Below are 13,977 nucleotides of genomic sequence, written 5' to 3'. Positions count from 1 at the left end.
TTGCTTCTCTGAATTTTGTTTGAACATGAACTTTTAACAGCATTTTAATTGAACAACAGATTACTATTTCCTTTGTTATAAAAGGACTATCCTCATCGGGTGATATTTGATTTTCTTTCATGCTTTTCGATGAAATATGGAGTTTTATTACTAAAATAACAACAGTGAAAATATCAACTTTCAGAACTACTTTTAATATCCATTGTAGTTACTTCACCTTGATCAAAACATAACAATTTTGAAACAGAAAATGTTTGCAAATAAAATATTTGAAATTTAAAGAAATGTAACATAAGTTAAAATAAAGATATATTTGGAAATTAACAACTTACCGTTTATTAGAAAAATGGTTACCCCGTTTTTTAAACGTTTTCTTGATCTTAAAGCTGAATGTTTGAAGGTTTGGTTTCATACCAAACAAATTACAGACTAAAACAACTGTTCGAACATAAATAGAATGTTATATCATCGTTCAAATGTTTTTTGAACTGTTTGTCTTTGTAATACGTAATAAGAACTTCCCGGAAATTAACACAACAATTTACAGATTTACTGATTTTTTTACCCAAACCACGAATCAAAATTTGTCAACAAACTATCGTGGTCATCATCATTACCTGGAAATCGACCTGTCTTCAAGCAAAACAGACTGGTCTCTAACAATATGACTGAATAAACATGTATCATGAAACACACTCTTAAACTAAGAAAAATGTTTTATATCCAATGATTATCCGCAATTGTTTTGCCAACACATTCGATCTTTCTAATGTTCATTCAATAAATGGCGGGGTAGTAATTTGTATTCATACTACGCTTCGCCACTCGTGAACATATTTTTTCTATGACACTCGTGAAATAAAATACGATCTTAATATCAACTAACCATACATTGCTGTAATGAAGGATTTAATAAAAACATTCTTATGAAAATAAGTAAATAAGGTCTTTCTTGCTGCCGAAAGGAAGTACACCTAGTTGACAAATTTCGCTTCGTAACCGATATAAAAACACTCTTTGTTGGCAGTTTCGGAAGCGATAGTATAATGCGATAAACCCCGATGATTTAATCATGTCGAGAAATAAAGTTTACATCAATGTGATAAATTCCATTTATGTTCTGCAAGAATGGGTCTGACAAAAAACAGATTAGCTAGTATTTCTAGATTCAACAACTGTCTGTCAGTAAATCGATGTTAATTTCATAGGGCAATACATTCTGAATTGCATGGCTCGAAATCTGATTTGATGATTCTCTATTCGCAGACCAATAACCAGGATAATGTGTGGGATGAATTCTGCCTAAATGCTTCTAGTGCGAATGACAGTGTAATGTTAATGTAACAAGTATTTAGATGTTGCAAATGGATGTTTAGTAGAAGTCTGTTGCAGCAGAATTCATGCCTGGATTTCATCAGATTACATTCGCAATAAGTCAGTAAAGTGACCAACTTTACATGCAAACTTAATGAAAGCGGCGAACATCGAAACTCAGACATTCATCTTTGACTCCTCTGATACAAATTTAAGCGGGTGCGGCATTGAATTATTCTGACCAAATGAGCTTCCTCGATGGACATTTTCTCAAGATATAAAAACTAAAGTCTTTATACAATTTGGATCAGAGACTTATTTACATGATGGACCTAACTGACTCAGTCCTAGGGGATATAAATGAGCTAAATCAACCATATACACTGTCTGAACGATTCGATTTTCTTTCGTCGGACTATCTTTTGTAGATATGTCTTCATTGCTGCCGTGTTCATAAAACAATGTAATTTGTTTTCTGAATTATCAGCTCGTTTGGAAAGTTTGTCCATTAATTATCTACTACCATCCTTAGGAATGTATTTTTTTTCTTTAAACACAGATATTTCATTGTGCATGCCAGTAAACTTGATCATTTCTATAATCAAATAATGACCGTACTATCCTTTTGACGAAATAAGATCAATGCTTATGAAACGCTAACTATAATCAATAAATGTGGGATATTGTCCCAATAACACAAAAATACTAAAATCGAATCTCAATCTCAATCTAAACTATTTAGATTTTGTAATGTTAGTTTCAGTTAAGAAATTTGGCGCGCTTGATACTCTGAAGCATTTTGCGAGAAAATGGGGTCAGAAAATCATAATCCTTTGTTTTAATCAGACTTTGCTAAATTTTATTTTATTTCAAATTAATCAAACCTAACCGCCCGATGACGCTACTCACGGAATCAATTTGGCCTGGTCTAATGTTAAGATACTCTAGGAATCATGATGTGTCCGAAATAATGTTAAGCAGTATTAACACTATCTTGCATTTCTTTCTACTCTGAGGTTAAAACACATTAGGCAAATATCATCAACACAGCATTTTATGGTATCACTGTGACACGTACACTTGACGGCACTTGACATCACCAGAACATGTGTACATTCAACTTTTGATAACGCTTCAAGTAATTCCAATCACAAGATCAGTTGTACAACAAGTTAAAATTCTTTTGAACTGTATTTCATCACATACATGTTTACGAATTATAATTTGATAATGAATTGAATGGTTAAATTTGTGTACATAGTGTTTCCCATAGGTTTATTTAGTTGTATGTTTTGTGTATGATTGTTTTTTGATTACTCAAGTATGGAAAACCTACTCGTACCACTGCAAGCCCTTGAAACAAGATGCTTTGAAATCCGAAAAACAGTCTATAAATAGTGTGTAATTACCATGGAAAATAAAGAGACGCACCCAATTTATCGTTTACCATGTTGAGGCACAGGGCTTAGACAATACACAAATACGAGATAAACCTGCACTAAAATATCTTCATGACAGTTGTTATAATATCACATTACCTTTCTGTTGCAGGAAACCCGTGTCCGCCCTACCAGCCGTTTCTGTGCGGGTCCGCTACTGTTCCCGTCTGTATAGCCCTGGACGCCGTGTGTGACGACCATCCAGACTGCCCCGACCATTTTGATGAAGACAAAGATCTATGTAACGCTCGTGAGTACTTGATGTTCGAACTGAATATACTCGTACTGAATACACTCGTACTGAATACACTCGTACTGAGTACCCTCGAACGAAATACCATCAAACTGAATAACCTCGAATGAATATCCTTGAACGGAATACTATCGTACTGAATACTCTCGAACTGAATATCCTTGAACGGAATACTATCGAACTGAATACCCTCGTACTGAATACCCTCAAATTAAATACCCTCGTACTGCATACCCTCGTACTGCATACCCTCGAACTGAATACCTTCGAACTGAATCACCTCGAACTGAATACCATCGAACTGAATAATCTCGTACTAAATACCCTCGTACTGAATACTCTCGAACTGAATACCCTCGAACTTAATACCCTCGTAATATATACCCTCGTACTGAATACCATTGAACTGAATAACCTCGTACTGAATACCCTCGTACTGAATATTCTCGAACTGAATACTCTTCAACAATTGTACTGAATACCCTCGTACTGAATGCCCTCGGTCTGAATGCCCGCGTATTGAATACCCTCGAACTGAATACCCTCTTAATAAATACCCTCGTACTGAATACCGTCGAACTGTATACCCTCGGACTAAATAGCCTCTTACTGAAGACCGTCGAACTGAATACCCTCGTACTAAATAGCCTCGTCCTGAAGACCGTCGAACTGAATACCCTCGTACTAAATACCGTCGTACTGAATACCCTCGTACTGAATTCCCTCTTACGCATTAAGATTCATAGCAAAGGTTAAACAAGCATTTTATTGCGCTCGAGTGCGTGTTCAATGCATTAAAAAGGAAAATATACCAGCGCTTTATAAGGCCTCTTCTTATATCATTTTATACGTAATAAATACTACTATATGTACGTATTAGTGTGATGTCAGATGTATCTACGTTCGTTTAGTTGTTGATTTTCCGTAATCATTTCTTGCTACTTATCTAGATGAAATTTCTCCTTTTGCTACGTAATTTGAATTGTTTCTTAATATGTATATGCAGTGGATAACTGCATGTTATAATGGCTTATTTTAGAACACCCATGCCATGACAAGACACTTGTTCACGATTTATCCCAATTTAGAATTTTGACGATCCAATGCTAACAAAACCTGCGATACATTCACACCAATAAGTATTGAAACACCGATGACAAGTGACCAACCTTAGGTTCGGCACCGTTGTGGTGATAAATTAAGCGTGTTACTAAGCAACCGCTAACTCGAAGAATTAACTGGCAAGGTTCTCAAATTATAATTTGATCTTTTGTCTTAAAATAAATTCCTATGCACTGACGTAAGTTATAATTAAACTCATCACAGATACACACCCTGGTGATAACTTCATCATATTAGATCGAAAAATAACTAACAACTAATATCCTAAACGCCGCATGCCAAACCTTGTTTTCGAACCTCATGGATTGTCTGAATTTAATCAAAACATGTTGGTACAGAGAACACTGTTATGTCATTTCTGGACATTTCTGATCAACTTCTTTGACATGGTACGTTGATAAAATTACCATGTTTACCATTAAGTCTAATATTTCTCAATAAATATCATATTAATGTGTAGTAGTTCCATTTCGGTTAATGCCTAGATTCATGCCGGCTTTACTGATAACAGAAGTTTCCTCCTGTAATGCGTTCTATAGAGCTGCACAAACGCGTGTTCCTTAAAATGCGCGTTCTATAGGGCTGCAAATACATTAACCAGGGCGAATTGCTATCAAAGCGCGTTCTCAAGCGTTTTATAATGCTACAAGTATATTACCCAGGGTAATTTGCTTTAAATGCGCGTTCTAAAGCGCTGAAAGTATATTAACCAGGGTAATTTGCTTCAAATGCGCGTTATAGAGCGCTGAAAGTATATTAACCAGGGTAATTTGCTTCAAATGCGCGTTATAGAGCGCTTTAAGTATATTAACCAGGGTAATTTGCTTCAAATGCGTGTTGTACAGCGCTATAAGTATATTTACCAGGGTAATTTGCTTCAAATGCGCGTTGTAGAGCGCTATAAGTATATTTACCAGTGCGAATTACTATCAAAGCGCGTTCTATAGCGCTTCAAGTATATTAACCAGGGCGAATTGCTATCTAAGCGCGTTTTTAAGCGCTACACATATATTAACAAGGGCGAATTGCTATCTAAGCGCGTTCTTAAGCGCAACACGTATATTAACAAGGGCGAATTGCTATTTAAGCGCGTTCTTAAGCGCAACACGTATATTAACAAGGGCGATTTGCTATCTTAGCGCGTTCTTAAGCGCTACACGTTTATTAACAAGGGCGATTTGCTATCTTAGCGCGTTCTTAAGCGCTACACGTATATTAACAAGGGCGATTTGCTATCTTAGCGCGTTCTTAAGCGCTACACGTATATTAACAAGGGCGATTTGCTATCTTAGCGCGTTCTTAAGCGCTACACGTATATTAACAAGGGCGATTTGCTATCAAAGCGCGTTCTTAAGAGCTTCACGTATATTTACAAGGCCGAATTGCTATCAAAGCGCGTTCTTCAGCGCAACACGTATATTAACACGGGCGAATTGCTATCTTAGCGCGTTCTTAAGCGCAACACGTATATTTACAAGGGCGAATTGCTATCTAAGCGCGTTCATAAGCGCTACACGTATATTAACACGGCCGAATTGCTATCAAAGCGCGTTCTTAAGCGCTACACGTATATTAACAAGGGCGAATTGCTATCAAAGCGCGTTCTTAAGAGCAACACGTATATTAACAAGGCCGAATTGCTGTCTTAGCGCGTTCTTAAGCGCAACACGTATATTAACAAGGGCGAATTGCTACAAAAGCGCGTTCTTAAGCGCAACACGTATATTAACAAGGGCGAATTGCTATCTTAGCGCGTTCTTAAGCGCTACAAGTATATTAACCAGGGTAATTTGCTTCAAATGCGCGTTCTTAAGCCCTACAAGTATATTAACTAGGGCGAATTGCTACCAAAGCGCGTTCTATACTGCTACAATTAAATTAACCCGAGCGCTTTTTCTATAGTGATAAAATGTTAACAAGGCGCGTTGCTATCAAGTTGTACAATTAAATTACACATGGCGCTTTTTCTATAGTGCTAAAATTGAACCAGGGAGCGTTGCTACCAAGGTGCGTTCTGTAGTACTACAATTATATTACACAGGGCGCTTTTCCCATAGTGCTACAGAATGTAAACAAGGGTGTGTTGCTACCAACGTGCGTTCTATAGTGCTACACAATAATAACAAGGGTGCTTTGCGTACCAGGTGCGTTTTAAAGTTAAGGATGGCGCGTTGCTACAGATGAGTTGCTACCAAGGCGCGTTTTATATTGCTATTGCTAAGTGTAAACAGAGGTGCGTTGTACCAATGCGCTTACTTGGGTTAAATATGGCGCATAGCTACCAAGGGGCTTTCTTTAGTTTTTCAAAAGCTATTAACCAAGGCGCTTTTGCTGCCAATGCGCGTATTAAAGTAAACTAAGGCGCGTTGCGACTAAGGCGTGTTTCATTCCAATATGCACCATACCTTGCCTCATCAGTCTGCTTATAATAAGTGAATACGCCTTTCGTAATGTTGGCCTACAGTGTTGCACACAGACAGAGAATACCTTCGACATGCTTTGAGCGTTTCACATTGACCTATTCGCGGAAGTCGTTCCATATATCTAAGGGAGAATAATCGAAATGAACAATACAACAACGTTAACAAATGTTTAATTGACCAACTAATTTATGGCTACATGCGTTTTTTTATTGTGATCTCTAATTTATAAACGTAGATCTACTTTGTATAAAAAATGTATTATTTTTGGTGTAAATATAACAGTGAAACATTCCAAAACTGTTAACAAATAAGTTCCACACGTTCCACAATAAAATATTCATACCATACATATTTATAACTATGACCCGTCAGCAAAGATGATTATACATGGACCTCATTCCGATGCGAAACCATGACACTCATAACTAGTCTGATGCACCAGCTAACATAATCAAATAACGACTCATCAAAGTAAACATTGATTACGGAAAAGCCTTCCATGGTGTTCCGTATACCGCTCTGTGGCAATAATTAAAACCCTCACGGTATGTATGGTGCCGTTCAGTATTGCAATGCAACGCTAAATAACAATAAATTGAAATAACAATGCACTCTATCAATTTTGTTTTACGAATGCCAATTTCACGTTTCATAATTCAACGCAAAGTCCTTCAATGCAAATATAATCACAATACTAACGGGGAAAGTTTAGCATCATTCATAAAAAGGAAAATCGCGTTTAGTTAGTTAAACAACTTTTAACATGATAAACGAGTTCATAATAAGTTACATTTTGTAATACAGCTAGCAAGGTACAACACAAATACAGAATAAAATGTATTTAAGGTGGTATAATCTACAGTGTCAAGCCCAATTTTGGGCTTCTAAACAGCGAGAAATGGAACATTAAATATCTATAAAAAGAACTATTCTGTGTACGGTGTGATGTTACGTTTTAACGGACATATAAATTGTCTATCCAAACAACGGGATAATAGATAGTAAAGAACCAATCGAGGGGTGAATGCGAAAAAGTTCTAAGTGGCATTAAATAAAGGACAAGATAGAACCTTTTCGCTTTCACCCCTCGAAATACAAATTCTTTGGTTTCAACGCTACTTAAGTAGACAGGTTTAGACTATGTTCATAAATAATGTACGAACATTTTATGTTTCCGCATTTAGAGTGTTCTATTGCCACTCCTCGGAGTTCACATGGTTGTTTTCAGGCAAATACAATAACATGTTTGTTTAGAGCTACATGCCCTTAAATTATTTGATGGATTCGTCGGGAGTCCTTTTTCATTTATTTTTAATTGTTTTTAAATGACATGAAAGCTTCTTTTTATAACCTGCTGGCGTGATCAAAATTGTTGATGAAAAAAAAACATTTGTCGTCTTCACTTTTCGATTGTATTTAAAGTAATATTATCACTTTCAATTATTTAATCTTGAATTATTAAAATCTGCAACTTTGGCGCCACTTTGTATGTAGGGCTGTTTATCACAAACATTGTTTACGCCTCACGAATGTTTTGAAACGGTTTCGAATAATCGATCAGGGACATGACTTCAAACACAGGTCCCGTGAGAACAGATGCAAATAAGATTTAATTACACACTTTGCATGAATTAAATTACTTTTCCCTTAAAACACCTCAGCGTTCGGTCCCTGTTGACATTGGGGAAAGAAATAAGAATAAAGACACGTAAATAGCTTCTATCGATGGAAGTTGAGCAGAAAATGAAGCCAAAGGTCAAAAATATAAAGTTATAATCGACGAGGAATGGAATGACAGAACATTAATGCATTTGACATTTACAACAATATATTCTTTGGAGTGAAGTTATAGATGTAAGAACAGAGCAATACGCGTGCATCACAATTGTAAATACACACTTAACCATCGTGCAGGCTCAGGCCAATTAAATCCAACGTCTGTATGAGTGATCGTCTCTCTCATGCTTTAATCACCTTGGCGACAATTCTAAAGGCATTGTATCAATGCTATTTGAACAGGTTAGACAACAAATCAGCATTCGAAAAAAAAAACCCCACAGCACTTACATACGGTCAACTGTGATTGATAATTTCAACACCACACGAGATAAATTCGTAGTGCAAAAAGAGGAAAGAAAAGCTAGTGTAAACACCGCAAATTACGTTGGTTATATCCGAATACGAGTACAAGATATTCATAAGATGAAAGACATGTATTTCATTTTTCAGGCCGCCGACCGTCCGTGGAATCCATTTACAACTTTCTGGAGAGAAACCGGAAATGGATGCAACAGAACCTTTTCAGTGGCGCAGACCTAGAACTTGTGGCCCATTCTCTCGCAGGTAACCCATTTCTACACTTCAATAGATTGAATTGAAAGCAGAACAGTATGGAGTACTTCTTTTTTTATTTTCACTTAACCTTGTTGTCGATATTGCGCGACAATGATCCCGTTAAAGTTGGTGATTGGATTTAAATAAGTTATTATCAGTGTCGTTGATCTATCATCCAATTACGTGAGAAAACAGATTTGAACGATAGCAAGACTGCAGTTCTATAAATGGAATTCTTGTTTACATGTAAACGAATTGGTTTGAAGTAAAAGTTTGATTGAATGTAACTCAAATTTTGCTGCATACGCATTTAATTCAAGGATTGAACGACAATAGAAACTCGATGAATGATATCAATGTCTTGAAATGAATTCAGATTGTTTGTAAAATCTATTCCCACTGGACAGACAGTGTCAGCGTATTTCAAGTAGGACTGACAGGCTGTTGAAAAACGCGGATTTCCCGACGCTCCTTGCGACAGGGGACGTTTTAGTTTCTGAATTTTTTGACAGCATGATGTATCAGCTTTCTTTAAACTTACGCAAATGACTTTTTAGGTCTTCCAAAATGGTATTATATTATTTTTGTCGGCAGTTGTACAGTACAAGCTTTCTTCAACAGCCTCTAGTAGTACGTGTATACATTTCTTGCTTAGTTTTCAAACAATAATACATTATCGGGCCGATTGAACAAAATTATGTTAAAGTTACCAAAATTGTTAATAATATTGTTGTTAACTTTCAAATCGTTACTACTACGGAAATTTCAATAGCTACACTTGTGATCTGCTGTAATTCCATCACAGATTTGACTGTTTTAGCGTTACATGTTTATACAAGAATATTTGAGCGCGTCATCAAATACTTCATGTCTAAATGTTAACAACGATGTCGTTTATCACGCTGTACACTTTGACAAATGGTCTAGTGATGTGGTGACGGTAGTAAAATGGTACGTAAAATGGTGAAGTCATAACAAGAACCATTTTAATGCCTTAAGGTGTTATGAATTATGAATGTTTACATCCACTTAAAATGTTGCACGTCATATTGTCTGACTTGACTAGAACTGCGTTCCGATTGCATTCAAGTATTTTTAGCGATTTGTCAACTTATGTAGAATAAGCTCTGTTTCCTTCAGAATAAGTCATCGTCTCGAAAGAAAATATATCATTTCAGCTGGCCTGTGAATGACTAAACTAATGTATTTTATATGCCTTCTGTCCTTGTTATGAATTGACTTTGTATTAAATACTTGATTTCAGTTGGCACAAACTTGGAAGATTTATCGATGATGGTCGGTCTCACTCCGGAAGCGGAGCGCAACTTGGAAGATGTGTTTTTCGCAGTGCTTCAGAATGATATGCGACCATTACTGAAGTTGGGTATGCCAAAAGGGGAATGGTATGACACGATGAACATGCTGACCCAAATTGTCGACGGAGGGCTTATCATCTGAGCCTCACCCCATGGCGTCCATTGCAATCGGCATGCGTTGGTTTCGGGCATAGTCTGTTCAGAGTCGTGCGATATATGAAAACATCTAGTTAAAAGTCATATATATTTTGTATAAAAAGAAAAGCCATCATAAATGTATATGTATTATGCTTGAAACTCCTTATGCCATACACAATAGATGTATTTGAGTGAATGTGACTATCATTTTTACATAGAACATTTTCTGATTTATTCTTTAAAAAGCAGTCAATTTTAACTTTTATTTATGCTTAGAAATCTACCATCATTTTAAATTTTCTCAAACATTTTCATACTATTATATAAGATTCGATTGAGAATGACGAGTGATTGTAAACAACAACATTGTCTTTTTGTTGATATTTATCAGTTATCATTGTTCATGTTTTTGTTATCTCTGTGATTTCCTGTCATGCTTGTTAATTACATGTACTGATGCTGTGCACTTGGACTGGGTATATTGTGTACAAATGGTGAATCATTTATGGTGTATTATACGTTCATTTCCTTAAGCAACGTATACTTCTTCGTCAAATCTATTTCATTAAAGATTACTTTGCTTACATGAAAACAATTATTTTATTTTTCTGGCCTTGTTTTTAAATTGTCTTATCCAAGATTTTTTATTGATTTTTTTTACATTATGTATAACTGTATTACTAAGGTATGAATGAGGTTTATTCCTAATAATGCATGTGTCTGGCGGCCCATTTGGCAGGATCCTAAGTTTTAGAATCTTCATAATATATTTATTACCATTGAATTGTTTTGAATATGTTCAACATGACATTTGACTTGAAAGCAAATTATTAAGAAGTTCACACAACAAATAAAAGCTATTTTTGAGTAATATTTTTGTTTGCGTTGTGGTAAAATACAGCTGAAATTAAGGTTGAAGAAATAATAATCCATCAAAACCATGTAATATTACTTACATTTTGTAATTGGGAAACTTTAAAAGTTAAAATACGGAACAGAGGCCCGATATATCTCAGTCGTAAACCTTGTTGTGCTTAAGAAAACCCTGGGTCACTGTAAAGTGTTATGATATTTTTCTTAAAAAGAAGTTAACGCTAAAAACGGTTTTATGCCTGGTTATTTGTTAAACGGGACCCTGTTTTGATTCAAGAACATTTAACATGTTTTGCAAAAGGGCTTAAAAGTAGCCTACGTCAGTGTTAACACAAGTGAAACGCAATGCAGTCACCTTCCATCAGTGTGAACACCTAGTTTAGTGAAATGCAGTGCATTACACATCCACCAGGGTTAACAATAGTGAAATGCAGTGCAGGTGAAAGGATTTACTTTCAAAATCATGTAAATGAACAGCTTGGAATCACGCAAAACATCTACATTATTGAAAGTATATATTTCTTCTACAAAAAATATAATTGTTCTGGGGAAAACATAGACAAATATAGTTACTGGATTGTAACCATTCCTTATACTTTAACACTTGAAATGTTCTGACTAGAGTAGATACAAGAACAAGTAAGCTGTATTATGAATTTAGAAATATGTTCCTTGCTTCTAATTGTATTTTTTCCTCCAATTGATTTATAGTTTAAACTCCTTGCAGTCATTAACGCCTATGACACTCAACGATGTTTTCTTTTATATCAGAAATACACTCATTTGCTGTATTTACTGCTAGATAATAAGATTAATTAGACATTCAATCTCTGGTGGGTTCATTTACGAGTCGTGATCGATGTCCTATGGAAAACATTGTGTTATGTATTATAGTACATTACTTTTTAATTCATCGTATACTTGATCAACATAGCTAACACATTTCCCGGAATTCAGTCAATATTTAATATCTTCTCGAAAATAACGTTGAAACTTATTGCGAAATATTCTATTTTTTAAATTATATTATCTACGCCATATTGTTTATATGATTTGTAATAATGTTATAAATAGAGTGCTATATGTATGTTCTGTCATTTGTAGATGCCGTTAATGTGTTTGATTTGGATTCATGATGTCTCAAATGTATTATAACATCGAGTTAGGATCATTTAGGTACACAGAAAGTACTCTTACGCTGTTTAGACTATTTTAAAATATTATCAAACAAAAAACATGATGCAATTTTTCACAAAAAACAAATTCGTTTACGTCCTTTAAATAGCGTGTTATAAATCGTTATGTGCGAACAGTCGATATTCTCTTTGAATCCAAAACCTCATCAAGGGAATCTACCAATTCAAGTTATTACCCATTGTTAAAGCCATTTTGATGAATAAATTATTCTTATATTTGGCTTAAGAGCAAGGTACCTGTAGTATGCATTTTCTTCGCCAATAAATTAAATTGCAAAGGTGCATTGCTGAAAACCTTTCCTAGATAAAGAGTTGTACCTGAATACACAAAGATTTTTTTTTCCTTTAGACATAAATGAAACAATGGCAGCTCTTATTTACTAGCAATTTCTTATTTATATATATTTTAACTTAAACGGCAAGTAACACCTTTACATCAAGAGCCGATTTGTTTAGATATTTTGTCATACAATAATAAATTATACATGCTAATTATACCTGCTGGCAAATGATGAATTAATAAAAACTGCAAAGTCGACGATTTGTGTTGTCTTCATCTAACCCCTGGCCGTTAGTGTGCACGGTTAGTTACGCGAAAAATAGCCAGGCAGACAGAAAATGTTCCCCTCTTTGCTCGAACTGACGAACTAGGCAAAGCACAGGCCCCCTCTCATGTCGTTCTTATTGAGGCTGCCGGCTTTGTCATATCGATGTGTATGATCATGTTTGGTTTTGCAAAACAGTCACATACGTTTTTCCGTTTGTGTTCATACATATTTCGTTAAACCTCGAAAGTCTTATCGAGGCAAAGCAAGTCGTTCGCAAACGCCGCGCTTAAACTGTCATAAATGTATGTAAACATTCTCCTCTGGAATTTTATTCAGAACATGTCATAAAGCTTTCCTTTCATTGACCTTTTTAAAGTATGCTCACATGGTTTTGTTTTAATGAACAACAAGGTTGCTTGAGCTAAAGATATTTGTTGTTTTTCTATAAATCGCGCTAACATCCAAAAACCCGCTAGGCGAAAATGTTCCAAATCGACAGCGAATAATGTATACACCAACGCAAAAGCCATCACGTTAATATGTCGATTGGAGGCGTTCGACTTTAGACTGGCAGCCAGGTTAGAGACGTTCGCCATGCGACTGATATTAGCCACCATAGTAATGAGCATCTACAGCATTCACACACAGAGGTATTCAGTCCGAATATGCGAGGCGCAGTCTTGATTTGTGAAATATTTACATATCTTGGTCTCGATCGAATATGAAGACTTTATTTTGTCTTAGTAAATTGTACTAATTACAGCTTTTAAAAGATTTTTTTCCACCGTTGACGATGAAGAAAAGCTTGCAGAAAAAGCTCTTTTTTTTAAAGAAGCGTTAAAGAGTTATCAATAACTTTGTAATAAATTTATTTATTGTTTCTTTGTTATGTTTGTAAATCTTGGACTATATTTTATCCGCAGTTAATTAATTATCGGCTGGATCGTAATGTTTTTGGAATATGGTGATATATAACCAAGTTTTCAACAAACTATTTTACTTCTATAAAAATGTTTATTCT

General features: G+C 35.4%; 1 protein-coding gene across 2 annotated transcripts in view; it reads left to right on the top strand.

The window, feature by feature from the left end:
- Positions 1 to 12,946, top strand: part of LOC128208936 (neuropeptide prohormone-4-like) — a 48,543-nt gene extending 35,597 nt beyond the window's left edge. For both annotated transcript variants that reach the window (XM_052912659.1, XM_052912657.1), the window contains exons 3-5: positions 2,866 to 3,003; positions 8,781 to 8,894; positions 10,150 to 12,946. In XM_052912659.1, coding sequence (XP_052768619.1) covers positions 2,866 to 3,003; positions 8,781 to 8,894; positions 10,150 to 10,343 — 446 coding nt within the window. In that variant the 3' untranslated portion in view covers positions 10,344 to 12,946. The remainder of the gene's footprint in view (positions 1 to 2,865; positions 3,004 to 8,780; positions 8,895 to 10,149) is intronic.
- The last annotated feature ends 1,031 nt before the right edge of the window (positions 12,947 to 13,977 follow it).

This window comes from Mya arenaria, chromosome 11 (assembly GCF_026914265.1).
Source record: "Mya arenaria isolate MELC-2E11 chromosome 11, ASM2691426v1".
NCBI classification, from domain to species: Eukaryota; Metazoa; Mollusca; class Bivalvia; order Myida; family Myidae; genus Mya; species Mya arenaria.
The sequence above is the reverse complement of the archived record's forward strand: the minus strand, read 5'-3'. Positions and strand labels throughout refer to the sequence as shown.